This window comes from Colletotrichum lupini, chromosome 5 (assembly GCF_023278565.1).
Source record: "Colletotrichum lupini chromosome 5, complete sequence".
NCBI classification, from domain to species: domain Eukaryota; kingdom Fungi; phylum Ascomycota; class Sordariomycetes; order Glomerellales; family Glomerellaceae; genus Colletotrichum; species Colletotrichum lupini.
Genome location: NC_064678.1, coordinates 2165983 through 2192539, shown reverse-complemented (window position 1 = coordinate 2192539; position 26557 = coordinate 2165983). Strand labels below are relative to the sequence as shown.

General features: G+C 38.7%; 5 protein-coding genes across 5 annotated transcripts; 2 read left to right on the top strand and 3 right to left on the bottom strand.

Annotated features, from left to right (window-relative positions):
- Window positions 1-340: 340 nt before the first annotated feature.
- On the top strand, window positions 341-1533 carry CLUP02_10041 (fibrillarin; the record flags this gene model as incomplete). The annotated part of the gene is made up of 4 exons (XM_049289017.1): window positions 341-497; window positions 570-685; window positions 750-1410; window positions 1475-1533. The coding sequence occupies 4 exons, from the start codon at window positions 341-343 to the stop codon at window positions 1531-1533; spliced, it is 993 nt and encodes a 330-aa protein (XP_049146161.1).
- Window positions 1534-2002: 469 nt separating this feature from the next.
- On the bottom strand, window positions 2003-2851 carry CLUP02_10040 (uncharacterized protein; the record flags this gene model as incomplete). The annotated part of the gene is made up of 1 exon (XM_049289016.1): window positions 2003-2851. The coding sequence occupies one exon, from the start codon at window positions 2849-2851 to the stop codon at window positions 2003-2005; it is 849 nt and encodes a 282-aa protein (XP_049146160.1).
- A 2945-nt stretch (window positions 2852-5796) lies between these two features.
- On the bottom strand, window positions 5797-6647 carry CLUP02_10039 (uncharacterized protein; the record flags this gene model as incomplete). The annotated part of the gene is made up of 2 exons (XM_049289015.1): window positions 5797-6231; window positions 6264-6647. The coding sequence occupies 2 exons, from the start codon at window positions 6645-6647 to the stop codon at window positions 5797-5799; spliced, it is 819 nt and encodes a 272-aa protein (XP_049146159.1).
- A 2132-nt stretch (window positions 6648-8779) lies between these two features.
- Window positions 8780-9044, bottom strand: CLUP02_10038 (uncharacterized protein; the record flags this gene model as incomplete). The annotated part of the gene is made up of 2 exons (XM_049289014.1): window positions 8780-8819; window positions 8869-9044. 2 exons carry the CDS (start codon window positions 9042-9044, stop codon window positions 8780-8782), a joined length of 216 nt encoding a protein of 71 aa, XP_049146158.1.
- Window positions 9045-9363: 319 nt separating this feature from the next.
- CLUP02_10037 (G-protein coupled receptor) lies at window positions 9364-10798 on the top strand (the record flags this gene model as incomplete). Its single annotated transcript, XM_049289013.1, has 3 exons — window positions 9364-9638; window positions 9685-9951; window positions 9997-10798. The coding sequence occupies 3 exons, from the start codon at window positions 9364-9366 to the stop codon at window positions 10796-10798; spliced, it is 1344 nt and encodes a 447-aa protein (XP_049146157.1).
- Window positions 10799-26557: the final 15759 nt, after the last annotated feature.

Genomic DNA, 26557 nt, shown 5'->3' with positions numbered 1-26557 from the left:
GACCCTGTGTCCCTCCTTATCTAATCGTAAAAAAAAACTTGCCGGAAGGCGGCTCCTCTGAAATTCCGCATTGTCCAATCACCTTGATGACCCCACAATCTTTCTGTCAGTTTGGCCCGTGCGTACTCTTGAAGCTCTCAGAAAAAAAGTCCGACGAAAAATTTCAAACACCCAGCCCAGTATCCAGTTGTCCCAACCCGCCACCAAGAGGATTAGCATTATCTGCGCCTCTCACCCCCAATTCGACTCTTCTTTCGCAACTTGGGAACTGCCAGTCTTGTGCTCTTTCTTTTTGCAACAACTAGTCTTTTCCGACTACCCGACACACATTTAAAAGACAATGGCTCCCTTCACTCCTCGTGGCGGCGGTCGTGGTGGTTTCGGCGGTGGACGTGGTGGTGGTGACCGCGGTGGCTTCGGCGGCCGTGGTGGTGGCCGTGGAGGCTTCGGTGGTGACCGTGGCCGCGGCGGTTTCGGTGGACGCGGCGGTGGTCGTGGTGAGTCTTGAGAGAATCTGCTTTTCGCGATGTCGAGTGCGAAAGAATGAGTATGCTAACATGATCCTGCAGGCGGTGGTCGCGGTGGTCCTGGCGGTGGCCGTGGCCGTGGAGGTGTCTCCAAGGGCGGCAGAGGCGGCCGTGGTGGTGCTGCTGGCGGTCAGAAGGGAGGTCAGAAGGTCATCGTGGTATGTCACAACTCAAGGGTTTTCTTCTCGTGGTAAGGATTTGTCCATTAACAAAAGATCGCAGGAGCCCCACCGTCACGAGGGTGTCTTCGTTGTCCGTGGCAAGGAGGACGCCATCGCAACCCGCAACATTGTCCCCGGCGAGTCCGTCTACGGCGAGAAGCGCGTCTCTGTCGACAACCAAACCCAGAACGAGGACGGCACCACCACAACCACCAAGATCGAGTACCGCGTGTGGAACCCCTTCCGCTCCAAGTTGGCCGCCGCCGTCATCGGTGGTCTCGAGAAGCTCTACTTCGGCCCCGGCTCCAAGGTTCTCTACCTCGGTGGTGCCTCCGGTACCTCAGTCTCCCACGTCGCCGATATTGTCGGTCCTACCGGCTTCGTCTACGCTGTCGAGTTCTCCCCCCGTTCCGGCCGTGATCTGATCGGCATGGCCGCCAAGCGCACCAACGTCGTCCCCATTGTCGAGGACGCCCGTCAACCCCTCAAGTACCGCATGCTCATGCCCATGGTCGACTGCATCTTCGCCGATGTTGCTCAGCCCGACCAGGCCCGTATCGTCGCCATGAACGCCCACCAGTTCCTCAAGGTCGGCGGTGGTATCCTCATCTCTATCAAGGCCAACTGTATCGACAGTACCGCCCCCGCTCACAAGGTCTTCGCCATGGAGGTCGAGAAGCTGAGAGGAGAGCGCATCACTCCCAAGGAGCAGCTTACGCTAGGTTCGTAACCCCCTTTTTCCTCTCTGGAAGTGGAAACCCCCCCATGACTAACACATTATCACAGAGCCCTTCGAGCGTGATCACTGCCTCGTCGCTGCCGAGTACTCGCGCTACGCGAAATAAATGTGAAAAAGAAATGGGAGAAAAAAGTATTGTATGCGTTGCGTAAAGAAGAGTGGTGGGTGAGCGGTTGAATCTGTACATTTGCGAGATTCCCACGAGATTTGACTTTTGCTTCAATGGGTACGGTCGGTCGGACTTCATCTGGACAGGCGTTAGGAATTTAGGACTGGTCTAGTTCAAAACTTGCATGTTAACCCATATAGGTATTCAAAAAGTCCCTCGCGGTGAAAATGACATGTTTAATGGGCTTATAGACTTGAATAGGAGTAGTAGTTCGTTGCGCTTTTTGCTGCCTCATATTGTTCCCCCTCGTGGTGACTGGCTCTCGCAGTGACTAGCATCCATCCTGATATGCGATCATTCACACTCCGTCTGGCTCCGATTACCTCCATTATCGAATGTCAGTAGAAGCTCACGAACCCCTATCCCCATCATGTACGTCTAGACTTCATGCAGCCCAACCCCCGCTTCACTCAATCACATCCACAAGACTTAAGCCAAGTACCGGCGCCCCACACATGTCCGACCCATCCTCTCCCTGATCGGCCCACGACACTAATTCCGACGAGAGCTGGGCCGTCGGCCTGCCCTCCTGCTGCTGCCGCGGTTGCTCCTCCTGCCCACCCCCGATTCTCCACCGGTCCTCGTAGCACCCGTACTCCACGAGGTCGCGGGCAATGTACACGACCCGCTCCTGCTCCGGCTGCCAGTCCATCGGCTCAGCCGGGCCTCCCGCGCCGACGCTGCGGGCCCACGACTCGACCGATGAGCGTTGCTCGTCCAGGAGGGACAGGATGCGATTACGGAAGCGGTAGTTGTCGACGACGAGGTCGCTGCACTGTTGCTGCTCATGTATCTCGCGTCCGGTATCGTCTATGATGCTGCGGCGACGTTTCGAGGCTCTGTGGATCACCGGCTCGAGATTCAGCTCGAGGCCGGGCTTATGCTTAGGTTTTCGGCGGCGTCTCACGATGTCCAGGTAGCTGTCGTCGTCGTTCTTTCGGTTGTCTTTCTTATGGCCCGGTGTTCTTGATGTCCTGAGAACGAGGGCTGTCGAGGGCGAATCTGGTGGCATGGGGATCATCTTCAGATCGCCATCTGTGTTCGAGTTGGCTTCGATGTGGTGATTGTGTCGGTGGCGTTTGGGGGAACGAGGGGGAGGATGGTGTTCATACAACGACCGGTGTCTTCCTGTTACGTGATATTCGACGTCTTTTCGCGGGGGGTATCGACGGGCCTTGATGATGGGGATCCCTTCTGTGAGACTCAAGTCCGGTTCTGGGCTTGCGTGTCTGCGTTTGGACGCGCGTTTCGACATTCTGTGGCCTCGTGGCATTGTGCCGTTCCTCGTGGAGAGTTCAGATATTATCTGGGAGGGGTGTGACGAGGATACTAAGTTGCGTGATTATCCGCCATTTGACAGGATTCAAGATCAAGATTGCTCATGCTCTGAAAACTTGGAAATTATGAGTTTCATCTGAGGCTGTTTGTTGATGAAGTCTTCTTATTTTCAACTTGGCTGTACCTACAAAGCTTGCTCGCGCATCTTCTGGCCTTCCACATACGTGAAGTTTCAACAAAGCTGGAATGGCCCAGATCTTATTCTCCATCGATGGAAGGGTAGGTTTCTAGAAGCCAACAAGCAAAGACTCCCTGGTGCGACGAACAAGCAACTAGAAGGTGTCCATGGAAGCCGCCCTCGTTCAACCTCGAAACCGAACAATGAGACGATGCCGAATCCCACAAAGACTCAACAGTGATGAAGCAGGCTCCTCTGCCGTTGTGACTTCTCGAGATGACATGTCGTTTCTGTCCTCTTCCAGGAGAATGCTCCAAAGAAGCGGTACCTGCCGCTTCGATGGCCTTGGATGAGACATGGGACAAAGCCTACTTCAGTATTTCGAATCGCGAAAGCCACAAGTTTAGCCAAAACCTTGAACAGCTATTGCTTTCTAATGAACTCTGGCAGGCATAAGTCGACCTTGGATTCCAGATGAGGGCTAAAGACTGACGATGTCAGTCGAAAGGATGATCGGCAATACTATCCATCTCGTACCTCAATTGTGAGCTTGAAAATGTTCGATCCCAACTTACCTTACTTTACTGCATGATACGGAAAATCAATAGATCAGTTTGCTTCTGGCAAGCCATCTCCCGTTCGACTTTCCTTCGATAGAAAGACTGACCTCAAGATTGAACAACGATCGCAATACTACGACTAAGGCATAATCCGACTATCGCGACGCCACTGCTTCGACCATACTGAACCTGGCTTAGATTCGCCGAAAGAGAGACCGACCTTCACTGAGCGCTAAAATTCACTCAGAAGTTGGCTTGCGGCTGGTCTAGAATCCAGAAGACCCAGATAGTGCTAGGGTAGAGTGTAGATCAACGGTCAACCGACCGACGACGAGTAAGTCTCGAGTGGAAAGTCAGACTGCTTGCTTGGCCTCGGCGATTCACATCTTCACAAATCGACTGGAGTAGTCTGCCTCGTCCTCCTGCCCAGAACAGTTTAAACAACCGAGCCGTGCCTCTCTACCTTGGCCACAGATCAGTGGTTTCTGTTCGAACGCCAAGTTGCGTTCCCCCGGCAGCTGGGCATGACGGGACGTCAAGCCGAAGAGACTTACAGAAAAACAGGCCTGGATACAAGAGTATGTTGAAAGCTGCGGACTCGCCATGGCCAAATACACCTGGGAAGTAGATGTACTTCGCCGCAATGTGAAATGTGACGACAGCTCTGCCCACCCGGGCTTCTCTCGGCTTCCTTTCGATCCCTTCAAGCAAGCCCATGCTACCTCTAGCCTCCTTCAGTAACTGACTATGGTCTTCCTGTCTATCCCGCGTGGCTGGACCAGACAGAGGGGAACATTGAATTGCAACCCCCAGAGAATATCACCGATTCAGCTTACATCCGTCAAAGCGTCCTCGGAGGAAATGCTCAAATTTCGCGAATGTCGCCGTGGTGGCGTACGCACCCCTGATAGGAGCCATCGCCCTCCTTTCCCGAAAAGAACCGTTCGGGTCTACGTATTACCCCAGACGCTAGCGCTGTCAAGAAAGCGGCACGTTGATTAGACCAGCCACCCAATGAGGCAGTTGGCTCGTGTGTGTCCCATCTTCTCGTGGTGGCTGAATTACAAGACAAGAGACTGCATAGATGAAAGTTGAGCGAGGGGGGTTCTCTGTTGCCTATATCTGTTTCCTGCCACCAAAGTGGCTCTGGCCACTCTCAAACTTGGACGAGGCTTTTCTTGGCCTAGAAACCAGGATACGGAGCGATGACTTCTCCTTCTCGCTCTTCATCAACCTTTGTCTGGGTCTGTAGTGATTTGTGGACAAGGATGTGAAGGCGGCTGCGACGAGCGAAGAAGCTACCTAGGTAGATGCGGCCCTATGGGTCACGATCTTGAGCATTTACCATCCAGGCCTCGCTCAGCCGTTCCTTCCCACCCCTACGTCCCTCCTTCCTCAATCTACGTTACCGAGTCGGACCAGGAGTATATACCCCCCCTCAATCTCATTCCCGTTACCAGCACAGCAGCGCCCGTCTAGGTCGGCGAGGTCAGGTCAAGCTGTGTGCGAGGTGGTCGAATGGTCAAATAAACAAATACTCCCATGAAGTCAGAGTTCGGGTTGACTGAGGGGCGCGCTGTTCGAGTCCGGACAGGGGCGTGAATTACAAGGTCAGTATTCCCCTCCTTCCTTTCGTTCATATTTTTTGTGTAATGCCTAGGCCGCCCCAGTCGACGAGACCACCAGAGCAGGCAAAGCCAGCCACAAGAAGGTCGGACAAAGTCGTCACCACCCCGCTGGCCAGCAGAGAGGACTATATCAGAGTGCGTAAGGTATCTGCTCGAATTTTATGGCTGAAAAGGGCATCGACACCACCGCCCTGGCCGAGTCGACAGGGGAAAGTTCTCCTCCGCGGCGTTGTGGCGGCTCATGTTAATTCTGACAGGAACGCACGGACGAGAACCCCGCATGGATGGCCAGGTTCAGCTCCTTCGATCACGCATATTGCGCATCAAGGGCAGACCCTTGAAGCAGGCAAGTCTGGGGTAAGAGAGCAGGTGTGGTTGACTGTCGACATTTTGTGACTAGTGTGGTCTGGAACTGCTGTAGTTGTCTGTATCCCGTAGACTATATGGATAAGTGAGGGTTTTTGATAAAGGCATTAGTGAAAAAAGTTGGGATAGGACTCTCTCCATGTCACCAATTCGCTAGGCCTCTTTGTGTTTCTCCGCAATCTGCCCACCTTTACTTTGTTGAGTCATCCAGATCCATAGATCTGTCGCTCTGTGGCGGAGGGTCGTATACCGACAATATGTTAGAGTTCGACCGTATAGTACCTGCCCACGAGAAGCCAAGACGAGAGACCTGGTCGAGGAACCTCTGGGCATTTAGAGGAAGAGCCACTCCCGAGGCCATGGTCAGCCGGGAAAACGCCCTCAAGTCCGTCCAAGGTAGCAGTCTTGGAACGCTGCGATCGATGAAACACAATTTGACCCCCTTCAGAGGCAATGGACCGCCGGCACCAAGACCTCGGATCTGTTGGAGGCAAAGGTAACATGATTTGATGCCGTCAGTGGCAACCAGCCTCGGAGGCAACCCTCTTGTCCGGATTCCATACCAAGCTTCTTCACCGCTGGAATATGATAACAGGATGATCGAGGTTATGATCCGCCGCGGCACAAAGAAAAAAAAGAAAAAAATAAGGTCAGCACCGAGGATCGAGGCTGGCCAACGACAACGAAGAGCTCAAAGAAAGGCGAAGTAGGCAACCAGAGTCGCGGAGGCACGGCATAAGCCGGTAAATTAAGCTGATGAATGAAGACAAACAGTCCATCCGTTTTCCAGCTTGGGCTAGGCCCTATGGATGGGACCCGCGTGTTGGCTTTGCCATGGTTGGACTCTTGGAAGGCCGGCGTGTTTGACTCGAAAAGCTTGGTGGTTGCCGATTCCCAGAAGAGATACGGATATCTGTGCGGTACGTACCGATGCTCGGAAGAGAGCCCCACTTTCCCCCGCTTGGGATAGGCAGGAACAGGCACCTGGGTCCTGGGGAATGAGTGGTGCAGTTTTGGGGTAAATGTGGGTAAATTCCCCATTTTCAATGTCACTCTTCGTGCCTTCGTTGTCACCACCAGAAACCTCCCGCCCTGTGGCCTCCTTCTCTTTAGGTCCCGACCTCCTATTCGTAGGCTCCTGGCACCTGCTGCTTCGCTCCGGTCGACCGCACCCAACCAAGTTCATCTCGGAGCATGCACCGCAGCACTGCAGATTCACGAGTCTCCTCCCCCAGACTTTGCCTTCATTATGCATTTTAACCCTTCTAGGCTTCTACGCCTCCCATCCTCCGGGCTTTGGCAGGCCTGGTAGCTAATCAGCGTTCATCCAGATCCTCCAACAGACACCTCGGTACGGCCGTATTATCCCGTCTGGGTCTTCAAACGACGGCACAGCTTGTGCCTAATTGTAAGGTGGCTGTCTAAAACTGGGGTCGGTCAAAATCCATCTGAGCTTCGTCGCCGAGGTTTAGCTAGGTCTCTCATCACCGCGTGGTCTCGTCCAGTCCAACAATTCATTCCAACAGCCATCTTCCATAGAGTCGTCTCTGGCGTGTGGCTTGGCACCGAGCAGTCGGAACCACGGATTACGCAGACGGCGCGGCGCTGGAAAGTATCGCCCCGTCCCATCTCAAACCCATAGGAGACCACACTCCAGACGACATCACGCCGCCGTCGACTTCGTCTCAGTTTTGATTCCATCCTACGAGCACCCGTTCACTACCAGCTCGGAGACATCGTCGATCGTGGCGCTCTCCACGTGGGCGAAGCTACCACCGTGCCGTCAGCCGGTCTGAGAGATGTTGGGACAAAGCAGCAGCTAGCCAGCAAAATCGACGGCATTTCGAGTCATTGTGGCTGGCCGTCAAGCTAGGTACCTATTTCCATCTCAATGACGAATTCTTCGTAAGGCCCTGCGCGAACCAACGACTGCACACTGACCGTTGCGTCCCGAAACGGAAAGGCTCCCTATCTTGAGAGGTCAGAGATCAGTCTTTGTTCATACCTGATTCACCATGGCTTTGTCACCAGCACACCGGATGATACGGTGAAAGCAATGCGGACGTCAGTCTTCGCTAGCTGCCGCCTTCTACAGCGTGGCAATGCCCTATTAGATTGGATGGTGCTGTACGGAACTTTGCAGCAGAACGTCAGCGCCCACGGCCCGTCTCCAACAGCACCATCAGAGGGTTGCAGAATGAGACCCTTCTACGGCTTAAGCATTTCGTTGAAAGCAAGGCCAACTAGCCCTACAGTCTATGGAAAACTCCCAATTTCCTCGAGTCGTGATCCCGATTTTTTTTATCGCAACTACCCTGCTAGTCTTCTTCATGGGGTCAGCAAACACGAGCTCCCTTTGGTCCAACGACGACACATCCAAATTACAGCCCTCGATCCCTGGTTTGCGGTGGCTTGACAAGGGTTTCACTAGGAGGATGGAAGTCGAGAAAGGCATCGGCCAGGAGGCGCCTGAGTGCCAGACAGTTTGGGGTTTGGAACCGTGGTACCCTTCCGCTGACCATCCCGCCGCCTTGACCAAGGTTTGCACGTCCAAGCTCCGCGAGAAAACATGATATTTCCGCCTGAAGTAAGTACAGGGTTGGCTTGGGTAGGATGACAAGCTCCCATCATAATGCCAGCTCAGGGGTATCCGATCACCATGAGGAGGCCACGCGGTGAGGGAGGATGGCGACGGCCATCACTCAGGGAGTTCAGAAACTGAAGGCAATTTTGTTCAACGAATACGGGCACTGCAGAATACCTACGGATATGCAGCTCGACAGCTCACCCACCTAACGAAGAACTTTGGCCCAGGGCCAGGGGGGCCTTGTAACGGTGCTGCTAGAGGGAATCGACCAGGGGTCCCTGGCGTCCCCAGGTTCGTCCGACCCCGCGCCAAGCTGGTTCCAGTGGATCCGGATGCGGCGAGCTAAGTCCTTCACTTGGCCTGTTCCAGCTTCCACAACATCCATCCTCTAACTCCCTAGTGCCCTCACACTTCTCTTCACGCGGACATGGCGACCACACCAAATCTCCAGCAATTGCCAGGTATCTGTAGTGTCTTCTCTCCCGTGGTTCTCTGCACAAGAGGGTGTCCAGGAGGGTACTCACGTACTTACACGCCCCGTCCCAACATGGAACATGGTCTCGACAGCATACTGGCCAATCCGGCCCTACACAGCCCCTGCTACACGCCATGCGAAGGCCCAGGGCCTGCGGCGCCTCGATGAGTTGATGACTGGCTCCTTTCCTCTTTTCTTACATTTTACCGTCGTTGCCATCATCTTTGATCCCGTCTTCTACGCCCTCTCCGGACCATGTTGGTTCTCGTTTCTCGACAATTCGGTTCCTGGATTCTGGCTCAGCACATCCGCTTGTGCTCTCCTGCAGACCATCCTGGTCAGGAGTTCGCATAGAATCTTGATAGGAAGTTGACATATTGGACTGCCCCTATTGGGTTGGGCAACACCTTTACAACCCGTTGCTCGTCGGAGTTGTCGCTACTTTCGTTGGCTGGGACCTTTCAGTGAGGGAGGTCAGCGTACTTGAACGGTTGGCCATCCACCATTTCACGAAACCGATTTACAACATTTCGAGCAAGGCCCACGACCAAAGCCGTCGACAATCACTACCACTTGTTCAAAACACCACTGGTTGCCGTCAACACAGACACCAGTCTGACGTTGTTTCGTATCGTGTAAATCGACCCGGCCACACAAAAGGGCCTTTGCCGGTTCCGTATACTACCATCGACAAAATGGACACACCCCAAGAGAAGGCCAACTTGGACAAAGGAGACCTCGACCTTCTCAGTATCATAGAAAGAACCTGCTCGGTCTTCTCGCTGCTGGGATGTGTATTCATCATTGTCACATTTTGCTCGTCTAGAGCGTTCCACAAACCCATCAATCGGCTTGTATTCTTCGCTTCCTTTGGAAATATGATGACGAACGTTGGAACGCTCATGGCAAGGTCCTACATTGGTTCTCCGGACTCGCCAGGCTGCCAGCTTCAGGCGTTCCTGGTTCAAATGTTGGTATATCGGCCCCGCTACTGGTTCGCGACTAACACACTGCAGGTTCATGCCGGCTGATGCATTTTGGACGCTTACTATGGCTATCAACGTCTACTTGACATTCTACTACAAGTTCGACGCCGAAAGACTACGGAGAATGGAGATACCGTATCTCGTCTGCTGTTATGGAATTCCCTTTATCCCAGCCCTGGTCTATGTCTTTGTCAGGAACGGCGATGGATTGAGGGTCTATGGCAACGCGACATTATGGTGCTGGATTCGACCTGAGTGGGAGATCTGGCGCATTCTCACATTCTACGGACCCGTTTGGTAGGTTTATTTGTCGCTTCAATTGGGCTTTGCTAATTGTTACAGGATTGCAATTTTGATCACTTTCTTCATCTACATCCGCGCGGGCCGAGAAATCTACCAAAAGCGAAAGCAGCTTCACCATTTTAGCTCCTCGGACCACGACCAAATGAACTCGTTCCACGACGTTCTAACCTCGATGAAGACGACCGAAGTCTACGTCACCTCGGAAGCGATGGATCAGCCTCAGGGTTCTATTGGTCTTGCCACAGTGGGAAGACGTGGCTCGGAAGCCGGGCCAGTCCCACGACTACCCAACGCTGCTTACTCTGTCAGCATTTCTGCCAATCGCTATAGCCGCAATGAATCACAAGCCGAAGCGGCTATCCCGCCTACCGAAAGTAACACGGCGGATACTTCCGCCCAGCGGCCGATGAACTCTGCTCGTCGACGCAACTACGAGCTCAACAACGCGGCTTGGTCTTACACCAAGTGTTCGATCCTATTCTTTACAGTCATTCTGATCACTTGGGTCCCGTCGAGCGCCAACCGCGTCTACTCGGTCATACACACCAAGGAGTCTTCGACGCCGCTAGAGTTTATGAGTGCCTTTGTTCTCCCGCTTCAGGGCTTCTGGAATGCGCTCATCTATGTGGTGACTTCATGGAAGGCCTGCAAGACACTATGGACCGATATTAAATATTCGTCTCGACGGCCAGATGTGACGGAAATTGTGGGTAGTTTCAGGCACAGCGACCAGTTCAAAATCCCGAGCCAGAACCGCAGGACAAAAAACTACGAGAGTGAAAGCATAACGGAGCTTACGAATAGTCGACCGGCTTCGAATGAGCAGCCATCGCGGTCGTAGTGTTTGAAGGAGATGTGCCCTTGTCACGATAGCGAAACAATTTCTTGTGGATGATACCCCGAAGCCATGTTGTTGTTTTGGGAGGCCCTGCCGCGGAAGCAGGTTTGAGTTTGTTGCTTTTGGGGGGCATTCGTTGCGTTGGCATGCCCCAGCTGAATATTCATAACGATCTTGTCTGTAAAATCTGTTGGTTGTAGATAACACATCATTTACTGTTCATTTGTCACTCTGCAGAACTTCAACATTTTCGCCTTGTGAAGTCTCCTTGATGTAACGTCTCTTGACGAACTCTTGGTCTCTAGTAAATGTATTTTGCCCACAACGCCATGAAAAAGACGCCGTTGAGACTGGCGCTTACGACCAGACGAGGTAACTTGAGAGGAGAGAAAGCGCATTCAGCTTCCACGTGCCGTCGGCCCCAAAGACTAAGATGGGTTCCTGCATTTTTCCAACGGCGCGCTCCTCCTCCTCGGGTAGTCTAAGTCTGGACTTGGGTTTTTCGTCTCGTCTTGGTCTCGTCTGGTCTCGTCTCAGGGCACTACGCGCGCGCAGGAGCCGTGCCGTGTAAGCAGAGCACGTAAGTGTGTATGTATGTTGCGGGTAGTGCTTGGACCCTTTTTTCTCTTTCTAATTGCAGAGAACGTAATGGATCGACACTCCCAACGGTCCGTGAGCTCAGAAATTGTTCCAAACGCACGTTTCTCGGGGCGGTGCGTGTTCTGCGAAGACAGCTGCACGAGCAAAGCTGAGCAAACGAACTCGTGGTCCCTTTCCAGGGTGCCAAGCTGCCGGCACCTCACGTTTGTCTTTTGGTATGCAGACGGCTGTTGGGACGCGGGGGTTGTCTGTGTCCTTTTTTTCTCTTTCTTCCTGCCTTGCTTCGCTGCCCTCCATTCCTTTCGTCTCTTGAGTGTCGGGCTTCGTGTTACAGCCTCCCGTCTTGACCTGCCGTCGGTGTTTCTGTGGCTGGCTGATCTCTTCTCAGGGGACACTCGTCTAAATCCTAGCTGGGAGCCATGTCACTGAGCAGGTACGCAGTGTACTAGGAAAGAAGTCTTTAGTCAGGACTGACGAAAATTTGTGCAGACCAAATTTTTTAAGTTTTGCATTGCTTGACGCTGATGAAGATTTTAGTCAATCTTTACTCGAGAGAAAGAGAGAGAGAAAGAATTACGGATACACCGCCCCCCTATCCTCTGGGACGAGGTCTGCGCTAGACTTGGGGGTTATAGAGAAGAGTGAACATAGGTAAACTGACCTGTGGCCCCCCCGGTTACTTAACCTAACTATAGGAAAAAGGACGTGACCTAACTAATTTTCTAATTAGCTAGTTTAATTACTATAGGACTAGCTAAGCGGATTTTTAATTAGTTAGAAAATCCTTAGCTAAGTATAGACTATTTTTATTAATTATAACTTATATTATTAATTATATACCTCTTATTTTACTATATAAATAGCCCCTATTATACCCTTATTAGCTTCGTATTTTATTTATTATTTATTTATATTAAACCCTTTATAAAAAGGGTTATTAATTTACTTTTTCGCTCCCTAATTAATTTATAACCGGTTCCGAATTAATTCTATTTATTATAATCTTTTATAAGTATTTAATAAGTTATATTTTTTAGAAGTATTTTAGAATTATTTCTAAACTAGTTCGGAACTAATTTTAGATAAGAAGCGTATTAGGATTACTATTTAGGTATTTCTAGCCCTAAGGGTAATCTTATTTACTATAAGAACTTACCTCTTTTTAAATATAATAAAGTATATAATTAAGAACTAATTTAGGACTAGTTTAGAACTAATTTAAAATTATTTAAAATAATAAAATTAAGCTTATACTTAGTAAAATATATTATAAATTCTTAGTTAATAATAAAAAGGTTACTTATATAACTATAAGTAATTCCTAAGTAATTTAGAACTAATCCTAAACTAATTCTAAACTTCTAAGAAACTTAATTTATTTTAAAGGTAATTTTTATATTTATATTTATAAATATAAGGTTAATAATATCCTAATATATATTAAGAGTTATAAAATAAATATTAACTTAGTTAATATAAATAATAAAGCTTTAAATAAGTAGTTTAGGACTATTTCGGAACTAATTAAGAATTAATTTAGAATTAATTAACTAATTATTTATTTAGCTTTTTATAATAAGCTAGAGAAGGTTTATAAGAACTATAAAGTCCGCGGCCCCCTTTTTATTTTATTTTAAAAAAAAAAGGCTAGATCTCTTACTCTCTTTTTAAAAGTTTTTATATATAATAAGGGAAGTAAGGAAGTTATAAATAATTCTAAAATAATTCTTAGCCTATTTTAAACTAATTCTTACTTTTTACTTAGTTTAATATAGCTATTATACGTTATATTATTAATATAAATATTAAGTTTAAATATACTTCTTATAGTTTTTAAAAAAAATATAAGTTATTTTAAAACTAGTTTAAAACTAATTATAAACTAATTCTAAACTATCTAGCCTATCCCCCCTCTTAGCTTAATAGTTTTTACTAACTTTAATAAAAGTTCTCTTAAGTTAAGGAGGAGGTAAAAAAAGAGGAGGTTATTACTTTTTTTTAAAAAAATATCTCTACTTAGGAAAATCCTATTATAATTAATTTTAATAATACTATAAATAAAAATAATAATAATAATACGGAAAATATTAAGATTAAAAGTAATATTAAAAATAATAATAATAATAATAATAAGTAATTTAGAACTAGTTCGGTATTATTTTAGAAATAGTTCGGAATTAGTTTAGTAGTTTATACTTTCGTCCTTTTAAAAAATACCTATTATAAGTAGTTTCTTAGTATTAATTTAGAACTAATATAGAACGGATTTAAAACTACTTCTATATTTTATTATTATATTATAAAATTAAAGTTTTAATATATAACTAATATTAGTTTACTTTCTATTTTACCTTAATTAAAATATAAACTTTATATATAATATATATATTTATAATCTTTATTTTAATTAACTAAGTTTTAAAATAAGACTAATATAATAAAGAATATTTTAATAATAAGTAATATTGTTACGAAGGTAACTTTGTTTACCTTATTATTCGCCTTATTATCAATATTACGTAAGCAAACTATATACCATATTAATCTACGATTTCTGTAGATTATTATAGGTATTGATTATGTAAGCAATACTGCTTATATAAGCTTACGTGAGCAATGGAAAGTACTGGAAGGTAACTGAATAATCTGGAATTTACTCGAGGCGGAATTACGTACTACGATTACGCATTCACTTACGTATACGCTTATTAATTATATTATAATTAATAAGCAATGGAATATTCTAGTAGGAGGTTTTTATGCCTATATATAGGCGTGTATTTACCTACCTAGACCTTTCGTTAAGCAAGCAACTTCTCATATAGTAATTTAACTATATTACTCTCTTTACTACAAAAACCTCTTTTATATACGCTTATTTCCCCTATCTTCATATATTCTTGCTTCTATATGAATATTCACTTTTTATATTCTTTATAAGAATATCCCGCATTACCTCGTTAAAGCTATACGTGCTAGAATATTACCTCCTTATTATTAACGAATACGAAAGTTATTACTTTACGGATTTTAAGTTATATTATAAAAAGAATAATATTATTACTTTTTATATACTAGCTTATTCGTCTTATTTACTATAGCCCTTAGATATTAAATATTTTAAGCTTTTAAAAACGGTATATAGCTAAGAAATTAAGGAAAAAATATAATAGAGTAATACTTATATTACAAAGGAGGACTTTTTTTTTATATTTTATAGGGTATTTACGTAAGCGATTACGGAAAAAAATATCTAGAGAGGATTTAGAGGAGCCGGGCTTATATTTTTAAATATAAAGAGTGTACTATTTAAGCTTAATATAAAGTTATATACTTTAACGCCTCTAGGATCCCTCTTAATAATATTATTAACTTAGACTTTTTAAATATTAAATAACTTAATAAAAGTATTATTATAGTTATAACTTATTAAAACTCGAATTACTTATTATTAAAATAGCTCCCTAACTTTAATTATTAAAGTTATTAAGTATTTATTAAAGGGGGTGCGAGGATTTATATATTAAATTACCTTATTAAAGTCGGAGTACTAAATCCTTTAAGAAGAGAATAACTTACTTAGCTAACGTAAGAGGGCTAAGAAAATATGTCTTAAATAAGGAGGAAGTCTTATAGTAGCTAATAGGGAAGACCTTTAGTTATAAAAAGAGGTAATAACCTAAATTAAAAAAGAAACGCGTTAAAATAATAGTCGTTAACTAAGGATTAAAACGGGTTAATAACGATATAATATCTATAAAAATACTAGTTATAATACGTAAATATATTAAATTACTAAAGAAATGTTTAAAGAAGAGGATATTAAATAGTTTTAATTAAATTACTTTTCTAAGTGCTATTTTTTAGTTACGAATATAATGTAGTTACGATCGGGTGGGCAGCTCGCTTATCTGGGCAGCTCGCTTATTATATACGTTATTATTTATATTTTTATTATTATATATATTTATATATATATACTGCTTTTACTAACTACTCGGGCAGGTCTTAATATTAATTATATAGTATTAATATATATAGTTATATATATATATATATTGATCTATCTTTATTATTATTATAAAACCTATTTATTATTATAAGTAATTATATATTATTTATATAATACTGTTTACTTTATATTAAATAATACTTAATAATATAAGTAATTAAAATAATAGAAATAAAAATATAATAATATATAGGTCTTAATTTCTTTATAATATTATAAACTAAATAGTTTTAAATAATAATATTAGAATATTATTTGAATCGTAATACGTATACTAAATACTAAATCTAATATATATTAAAATAATATTAAATTATTTAAAACTTAAAAACATGACTAAAGTAATAATTATATCATATTATATTATTACTTAATTATCTTTATTAAGTATATTAATAAAAAGTATTATAAGCGAAATATTTAATATATAATTATAAAATATATTATATTATTAAATAACTATAACTTTATTAAATATATATAATATATATAATATATATAATATATATAATATATATAATCCCCCCGATAGAGCAATCCGCCGGGGCCGTACCGTATATTATATATTAAAGAAAACTAGGTATATTACGCTCTATACCTAATTACTAATTAAAATAGTTAACCGACTCGACCGTTATTTTCTTTTTATTAATAACTCCTAACCTTCCCCCGCCCGTTTAAAAAGTAAGCTATACCTATTTTAATATATATAAAACCTCTTAATACTAGCCTACGTAAGTAGTTAAATCCCGTATTATATACTCTTTTTTATTAAAAATTAAGGGGCCCTTTATATATTCCCTTATATTTATAATATAGCCTATATTAAAAAGATTTCTAGCTCTATAAAATATAATTTCTAAGCCGGTATTAATATACTAAATCTTAATGTCTATATTAGCCCGGCCATTTATAGCGTTCGTACTATTACTTAGCTAAATTCCGTATTATTAAAAAGTACTTTACTAATCCTTAAGTATACTTACGTTAGCTATAATAACTATAATATCGAGCTAGCCGAGGGCGCCTAGCCTAAAAAGGGTAGACTTATTAATAAGTATCTTTAGGTTCTCGTCGAGGTAGTATTTTAACTAGCTAACTTCTTAACTAGTTATTTAACTAGCTATTTAAGTAGTAGTTTATATATTAATAGGTTTATTTAGTAAATTTATTTAATAAATTTATTTAGTTTAAATAGAGCTTTAGGTAATATTAAAAGCGATAAGAATAAAAAGAATCTTTACGAGCTTTAGTATAAGTAATAAATATTAGCCTATTTAGCCCTTTTTTTAGAAACCTCTACGTCGTTATTAAAGTTTAGAACTTCTATAGTTGAAGAAGGCCGCCTCTAATTATTACGGCCGACTATTATAGTTAATTATTACGGCTAACTTCTACTATCCACTTTTTTGATTAGTACCGCTACGTAACGAAGAAGGTAGCTTACTTATCCCGAATTATATAATAGTTTTTATATTAAAATTATTATATTACGTTAAGCGCGTGCTTAGGGTATATTATGCGTATTATATAATTAAAAAGTATACTATATTATATAATTTCCCTTAAAAACGTAATCCCGTTAAGGTCGACTTTTTACGCCTATAAAGCCGGAAAAAACTACTATATAATATATATAATATATATAATATATATATTATATATTTAAACTTTAGTTTTTAGGTTTTATATTACATTATTATTAAGAATTATTATAAAATAAGGAGGAATAGGGTCTAAAGTAATTCGGAATCGATTCTAAACTATTTTTAAAGTCTTTATTATAGTTTTTATAATCGTAATCTCTTTTCCTTAAGCTCTAATTAGCTTATTTCTAAACGTAGCTCCCTTTTTTAAATATTTAATAAAGTATAACGCTTAGTAATATCCTTATTTTAACTTTAAATAACCTCGCTTTGTAAATTTATTATAAATATATAACGTAAATCTTAACGAATAATATTAGAAAAAGTTACTTAAGAAAGACCTCGTAATCTATTTAAAAAGAGTTCTAAAGGGCTTAAGGATAGATTTTATACCCTTTATTATAACTATAACTAATTCTAAAACCTTAACTAGCTACGTAAACTTATATTAAAAAGTACTAGGCTTAAAGAATTACGAAGTAATAATTTAATAAATTACTAATAAGCCCCTATATCTTATTTATATAGAGCTAGTTCTCGTTATTTTAAACGACGTTAACGTTTTGCTCTTAAAATAGTTTAGAATTAATTCTAAATTTAATTATAAATAGTTCTAAGTGGTTAATACTTAAATAACTAACTAAAGTACGATATTTTTTAATAATAAATATATCTTACTAAATAAAGCGAATACTTAATTCTAAAAAAAGGGTATTTTACTTAAAAAAGTATTTATTATATTCCTTAGATCTAAATATAGTAATTAGTTTTAAATTAATTTTAAAAAGATTCTAATCTATTTTTAAATATAAATTAATAATAAGACAAAACGATTATTCTATATATACGAAGCTTAATAGAGGGCTTCTATAGTATTAATATAAGTATAAAACTTATCTTAATCTTTAAAAAGTATTTATAAATAGGTCTAGTTAAGTTTAGTTATAATTTTTTTTAAGATTTATATTAAGCTTAAAGTAAGATCGATAGATTACTTAGTATCGATTCTAAATTAGTTATAAACCTCTTTTAAATAAGTTCCGAATTATTTTACCTCGTAGTTAATTATATAATAAAAAGTAGTCCTTTTTTAATTAATAAAGTAAAATACCCCTTATTTAATTCTATTTTAAATTTAGGGAGCGATTTTTTAAAACGTGTTTCTTAATATTATAGTAGAAATAAACTAAGTAAAATTAAATATATTTTTTAACTTACTATTCCTAGGGGCAATATTATAGATCGTAATTAAGAGATAAATATTAACTAAACCCTTTTTAAATTAGTTTTAAACCGATTCTAAACCTTATATAAAAGGATTTTATAAACTTACTTATTAAGTTCTTATAATCTTAGTTAATAGTAATACTTAATAACCCCTAGTTATGTTTAAAAAGATATTTTTATTAAATAATATACTTAAAACGCTCTTTAAGAATTTAAAAAACGAGTTAGTATATCCTTTAGTATATCTTAGTACTCTTTATATTTATAAAAACTTAGAGGAGTAGAATAGCTATTTAAAAAGTTAATAAATAGTTTAGAAATATTTTAAAATAGATTTAGAATCGCTTTAGAACCTTTTTAGAAAACTTCGTTATACTAGCCCTAAATAACCTTAACTTTATTATAGCCCTTAATATGCTTATAATTCGTATTTAATTAAAAAGTTAAAAAGGCATTCTTTTTTTAAAGTTTAGCTTACTTTAGATAAAAAGTAATATAAATATAATTATACTTATTATTATTAAAATATTAAATATACTAAAAAGAAGTTAGAATAGATTCGGAGTTAATTCGGAAATAGTTCTTAACGCTTTATAAAATACTTACGTTAATATAATAACGGGCTTATATATATTAATACTCGTTCTATATAACCAAGCAAAATAACCTAGTTAGAAAATAAAGAGCTTTTTATATTTATATAATATTTATAAGCTAATTAGTATTACTAAAGGCACCGCAAATTTCTATAATAGTCCGACTATAGAATTTATTATGAAGCTTAGTAAGCTCTTTTAATTATAAGAATATATCTAAAAGTAGTTAAGAACTAATTCTAAATATATTCAGAACGTTTTTTTTATTTAATTCGCTTCTTAATTAACTAATCTTTTTAATAATATTCTAAAATTCTAAATAAATACTTTTAGGTATTTAAGTAGGCGGTGGAGGGGGGTGCTTATAAGTATTATAAAAAGTTAAAATAATTATTAGTCTTATAATAATATTAACTAGTACCTAATAATTCTATTTTACTAAATATAATATTTAGAGAATTTCTTCTGAGACAACATAATTTATATCTAAATTATATTAAAATTACTTCGGAATATATTTAGAATAGATTTAGAACTAGCTTATTATAATATCGTAATTTCTACTTATTATTTATAAAAAGGTAATACTTATCTCCTCTTATTATATTAACCTCTTCTCTTTATAATATAGAGCGTATTAAAAGTAAATAAGCTATAATGGATTCGGGATGCGGCCGGCGACAGGACGCCGATGACTTAGCGACCGGTGCACGGATCGTATTACGAAAGAACTTTCTAAGAAGCAGAGCCCTTACGAAGGACTTTATAAGCTTTAGTCTTATAATATACTTATACCTATATTATAGCCTCGCTAGTTAAGTACTTATAGCCTAATCTCTTATATAAGCTTAGTATTTAATTAAAGGAAATCTAATATAATAGTTTTCGCTATTACTATATAAATTCTCATAAATATACTATATAGTAAGTAATTAAGTACTAGGAATATACTAAAAAGATTTAGAATTAGTTTTAAATAAGTTACGAATCGGTTTAAAATAATATATATATACTATATTAGTTATTAATAACCTCTATACTATAATCTTTATAGAATAGGGTATAAGAAGTACTTATTTCGAATTATTTAAGCTATGCCTTTACTTATTTATAAAAATAATTAATAAAGACTACTTTTAAATTAGTTTAGAATCGATTTAGAAGACTTATATAATTACTTTTCTTTTTAGTAATATCTTATAAATACGTTTATATATAAAGGTAATATCCTTAGCTATATTTTTTATAACTCGAGTATAGTTCTAATAAAGTAAAGTTTAGTTAAAATATAAATACGCTTTATTATTAATATAATAATACATAAAGTGTTTATAAACTTAATTTTATAAAAAAGTAGATATAATAGTTTTTAAAAATACTAAACGAGTATTATTATATTAAAGCTATTAAGTTCGTGTTACGAAAGGGAACTCGAGGCAGGTCGGAACGCTACTATATTAACCTAATTAACTAAAGACTTAACGTAAAAAGGGAAAAAATAGAATAGTAAGTAGAAGCTAGTAGGCTAGCCCTTTAAGCCTAGCGGTCTAGCTCGTTACGTAACTACTAAGAGCTTAGCCTCGTAGCCTAAGGCTAAGTTATAGGGCCTATAGGGCCCTAGTACTTATTATTATAATATTACCCCCCCCTCTATACTAAAGGGCGCTATCCGTAGTACTAAAAAAATAAACCTCTAAATTACCTTTTATTTTAGCGAATTTATAGCTATAATTATTATTATTATATTATCGTCCTCTCTTAGTAATAGCGAATTGCTAGCTACGGCGGCTTTTATTTATATATTTAAGTTCCGTAGCGGGCCCTTAGTAATTAAGTATTAGTAATAAAACGCCTAGAGCGCCGCTAGTATATATTTAAAGCTCTTTACGTTATACTAAATTAAATCCGTATCGTACCCCTTTTAATCTACTTAGTATTATAGTTTTCCCTTATATAAACGTAATTTAACGACCTCCGAGACCTCGTACTCCGGTTCGCTATTATTATTAATAATTAGTAGTAGCGGGTCTTAGTTCTACCCGGGTAGTAGGTCGTTAGTAGCCTTTTTTAGCTTATTTAAGTAAAAGACTAAGTATACCCGGCTACTTATTAATAGTTTTATAATCTATATACCCCCCTATTTAGTATTAATAATAGGCTATAGCCCGGCCTATAGCTATTATAGTTTATTTATATTAGCGGACTTTTAATATAAAGTATTAATAAAGACCCGGTCTCCTAGCTTTAGGTCGTCCGGGCGTTAGTAGCGGTTAGTATATTTTTTATATTATACCTAAACAACCTTTATATTACCCCTAGTAGTCTCCTAGGCCTCGTATATCCCCTAGGCTATACGCTACGTATTAGTACGGTTTAGCTTTTTTTTTATAGAGCTAAATTAGCGGGTTTGTTTAGACTAATTAAAAAAGAGCCGTAGCTAATAACTAAATTCTATTTCGTATAATAATAGCCCTATAGTCTTACTAAGCTAGGTAATATAAATAAAGTCGACTACGGGTAGTATATCGCTCTAGTTATCTTAGTATTAGTTAATTAGTAATCTTAATTACTATAAGATATATTAGTTTAGTACCTCTATTTAGCCGTCTATCTAAGGGTAATCGGCCGTTAATAGCTATAGCTTAACCCTATAGATTTTATAAAGTTCCCTTTAAAAGTTAGAGATAAATTAGGGGCCTTAGTTTAATATAATAGTCTTTAATAGGCCGAAGATAAGTAGCACCTATTTATAAAATATTTAGCTTATATTTTTTACTATAATAGTTTTATAATAAGGAATAGATATCGCCCTCTTACCTAAGTAGTCTATTACTACTTAAATATTATCGAATCCTTTTTAATTAGTAAGGATAATTATAAAGTTAGTAGAAATATATTATTATGGGTAGTCGGGTACCGGAAGTAACCTTAGCTCTCTTAGGGGCTTATTACGCGGCTTTTATAATTAGTAATAAGTATAATAGTTCTATACGTATTAATAAGTATCCGCCGTTAGGCCCGGCTAGTAATATTACTATTTAATTATTTTTATAACTTTATTACGCCCTAAGTAGGCGAGGAGCTTTTATTTATAGACCTCGCGGATAATTATAATACGAAGGTTCTCTTTTTTAAGTACTATAAGCTTCCCGTTTATTATTAATAATTTATTATTTTAAATAGACTAGCGCTCGCGCCCTTCGGCCGCTAGCGCTCGTATTAGCGCAAGGGACGCTATAATAAGGTCTTTATTAAGCTTTAAAATCTTCTTTATTAGTAAATACCCCTAGAGCTCGTTTTTTAGTAAGAGCGAGCTAACTATAAGCTATAGTTAACTAATTATAGCGCTTAATAACGCCCGTAGCTCCGCTACGATATTAGGGGATAATAGTCCTAGTAATAAGAGGACTTAGGTCCTATTAGCCTCTTTTAGTACTTATTAAGTGCGGATGTCCTCTATTTTTTATAATAGGGCGTTAGCTAGTACGTTCTCCTTCCTTAGGTAGTAATAGATTTAAAAATTAAAATCCGCTAGCGTATTAGCTTAGCGGGCTTATTATAAGTTAAATAAGCGCTTAGTTATAAAGAATAGTAGTAGCTAATAGTCTATAATAACGTTAAACTTATACTCGTAGTTTATAAGCTTTGCGCGCTATTTTTCTAAGTATAGTACTATTATTAGTATTTCCTTATTATAAATAGCGTAGTTAAGCTTTACGCCGCTTATCGTTTTTAAATAAAAAGCTACTAAGTACTATAACCCGTTATCCTCTTATTATTATAGTAGTGCTCCGGTATATACTAAGTTAGAGGTATTAGTTTCTAGCCGCGTTAATAGCTCTAACTTAAAATAGTAAAGGATTAGTACCGATATTAGCGCTAGCTTTATAGTTTTAAAAGCCGTCTCGTAGTTAATATTAAAGTTAAAAAGAACTCCTTTATTTATTAGTTTTATAAGGGGCCTAGCTAAGTAGCTATAATCTCTTATAAATCTCTTATAAAAATTATAAAACCCGAGGAAAAACTAAATACCCTTAAGTAATATAAGTAGCTTCTAGTCTCTAATTATAAAGACTTTCTCCTTATTAAGTTATATACTTTTTATAGAAACTATAAAGCCTAGGTACTTTATAAAAGTAATACTAAATTTATACTTTTTAATATCCGCTTATAAGCCTACTTTCTATAAGTAGTCTAGTACTTTAATAACGTGCTCTTAGTACTAGAGGGGGTTATTTAAGAAGATTAGGATATTATTTATATATACTATATAGAAGTCGTTTAAGTACTCTATTAGTATCTCGTTTATATATTATTAATACGTAGTAGGCCCGTTATAGAGCCCGAAGGGTACTATTTTATATTTATATACCCCGTAGCGGGTTCTAAACGTCGTTAAGTCCTTAGAAGCTAGGTCGAGGCGAATGCGGTAAAAGGCCTACTTAATATTTAGTTTAATAAATACTTTTACCCTACTTAGCCGCGCGAGGGTCTTATTAATAAATAGTAATAAGTAGCGGTCTTTTTTTATAACCTTATTTAGCTTATAAAAGTTAACGTAGAAGCGTAAACTACTATCGTGCTTTTTTATAAATAGCGTCGGCGACGTAAAAAGAGTATTACTTAGCTTAATAAATCCCTTTTATAAGTGCTTTAGTAAATAGGCTTTTATAACCTCTAGCTCCGGTACTAACTATTTATATAGAGGGTAATAGGTTAGCTTCTCTCTATTGCTATTTAGGAGCTCGATTTTATAATTATATAGCTTATAAAGCGTAAGTATATTACTAGCCGCTTTACTAAAGACGTCGGTCTAGGGCCGTAAGTACTTTAATAAGTTAATTATTATAAAGTCGCAAGTAACTTAGTCGTCGTTATATAAGGGGTCCGCCTCCTCCTTTTTATTTTCTATAATACGGTCTAGTTTATAAAGTAATATAGAGCCTATTTTAACGTCGTTTTATTTTAAGTTCTTTTTAAATATAAGAGTACTAATAAAGGTAATATTTATTTATAACGCTACTAGGTATAGTTTCTATTATCTAACCCTTTTTATAGGGGTAATAGTAGTGCTATTAAGGGCGCGTTTTATTTTTTTCGTATCCTTAGCCTTATTTAACCGCTATATCTAACGGGCTATTGTTTTTAGCGAGCGTAGTAATATCCTAATTAGCGTGCCCTTTACCCGTTATTACTAAAGCTTTTAGTTATAGTAAGTTATATCTATTTTAAATAAGTTTTATTAGCGGTCGGCGTCGATTTAGTATTATACGTCGATAACTTCTAGGGTATATAGGTCCTCGATATCCTTAATAATAATAGAGGGCGTCTCTTATAGCGGTAGGTCCTTAGGCTATATTAGCCGTTAGTAATAAATATTAGGGTTTACCCCGTAGTATTCGAACTACTTCTGCCCTAGGATTAGGTCGTAGCGGCCCGTATTAAGCTAAAAGAGGGGTGTTTTTAAAAGGACCTGTTAATTAATATATAAGTTAGCGGTCTATATTATACTAGTATTATCTAATCGCTCTTTATTAAACCTAGCAGTAGGGATTAGGTATAGTAATTTACGGGATAGGGCTGTGCAGAACCGCTATAATAAAGGGGTTACGTAGTTATTTATAAATCCGTACTTATTAGCTCCCATATTAAGTAAGGCTTTTAGGCGAATTCTATATTTATTAAATATTAGTATAAGCTCTATTTCTAGGGGCTAACCCCCTACGAGATCCTATAAGTTTACTAAATTAATTACTAATTTTCTATCCTTTTTATACGTATCCCCTAGTTAGGAGTTTACTTTTATTAAGGGGTCTAGTTTTCTAAACCCGACTCTATTTTAATAAGGCCCGCGGTAGCGTTAATAGCGGCTATAGTAGTCTTCGGCTTTTTAAAATAGTCTTTAAAGATATATTTAGTATTATTATAAACGAAATAAGCGCTACTATCCTTAAGCTTTTAATATAGGGCTTTAGGGATCGTCTCGTAAGTAGAAGTACGACCTCGGTCCTATTTAGTACTTTTAGTACCTCTATTATTTTTATTATTTTTATTATTTTTATTATTTTTATTACTTTTACCTAAGGTCTAGCGAGTTTAATTAAAAGCCTTAACCGCGCGGTCCTTTATAAAAGGGGGCTATATTACGTTAATTAGCTAAGTAACGTACTTAGTATACTTTTAGAAAGTAGCCGTGTTATTTAAGTACTTTAATATAGCTTAGTTATAAAGATATATAAGTAGCTTATTATAAAAACGGCGCTTTTATTAGGACTTTAAAAGCTTATTAATACGCACAAGCTTAGCGAATATAGAGCGCTTTTAGTAGACGTTTTTAAGTATAATCGTAAGTACGTCTAGCTTATAGCTAGCGTTATTTATAGTAGTTAGGTTAGTATAAGCCGACTTAAGCTCGTAGAGTAACTACTCGGCCGTAGTAATCTCGTTAGAGGTTAGTAATAAATATATAAACTCCGTAGCGCTACCTCTAATCTTATTAATAATATACTCTAAGTAGTACTTATCTATACTATAATTAGCGTTCTCTAAGCGCTTTATAATATACTAGAGCTAGTAGTCGAACTTAAAGCTAGTATTATTATTTATAAAGGTAGGTACGTTAGGTATTTTCTAAGAGCCGTAGGTAATAGGATAGGACGAGGCTAGAGTAGTTTTATAGCTACCCTATATTTTTAAGCGTACTAGCCGCTACTTTAGCGCGCTAAGGGTAGCGGTATTCTAAATAAAGCTAGCCTAAAAGCCGTTCTTTAATTACTCTAGCCTTTTAACTATAGTTATATTATTAATATAGGCTTAGGTAAGGGCTTCTTTTATAATACGGAGCTCTATAATAATAATATACATAAGGTCGAGGTTTTTATAAGTTATTACGTATAGGTACTTAATACTATTACTTAGCTAGCTAATAGCGGACGCTAGGACCTGCTCTAATTAGTACTAAGTAATACGTATTTTTAGCTACTATTCGATCTACTTAAGTAAGGTCTTTCTATCGTTTTTAAAATATAGCTCTTAAATAAGGTCGAGGTCGATATACTACTTAGTATTTTTTTTAAAAAGGATATCGTTGCGGATATAAATAAGTAAGGTAAGCTAGTTAGCTACGTTACTAAGGTACGCTAGGCGATCGGCCTAGGTAGTAGAGGGTAAAAAGCGCTCTATTAGTTAGTTAAATAGCGCGACCTCTAGGTTAATAACTAAGAGCTTAGCGCTTTTATTAGGGCCTACGACGCTTTATTAGGACTCGTAGAGGCGGCAGCTCTATTAGAAGCTATTAATACGAAAGGAGACCTAGCCTCCCTAGCTATGTTCTTTAACTATTATATCTAATAAAGGGGGTATATATTTAGGAAGTATCGATTACGCTACTTATACGTAATTAATTTAACCGGCTATTACTCGGCTCTCTTATACGCTTTTTTAATAGGGGTAGTTAGTAATTAATTAATTAAAATATTATCGTTCTATTTTTAGAGAATAGTTAATTAAGTAACGTTAAGTAGTATTATAAAAGGGAACTCGAGGTAGGTCAGAACGCTACTATATTAACCTAATTAACTAAAGACTTAACGTAAAGAGGGAAAAAACAAAATAGTAAGCAGAAGCTAGTAGGCTGGCCCTTTGGGCCTAGCGGTCTAGCTCGTTACGTAACTACTAGGAG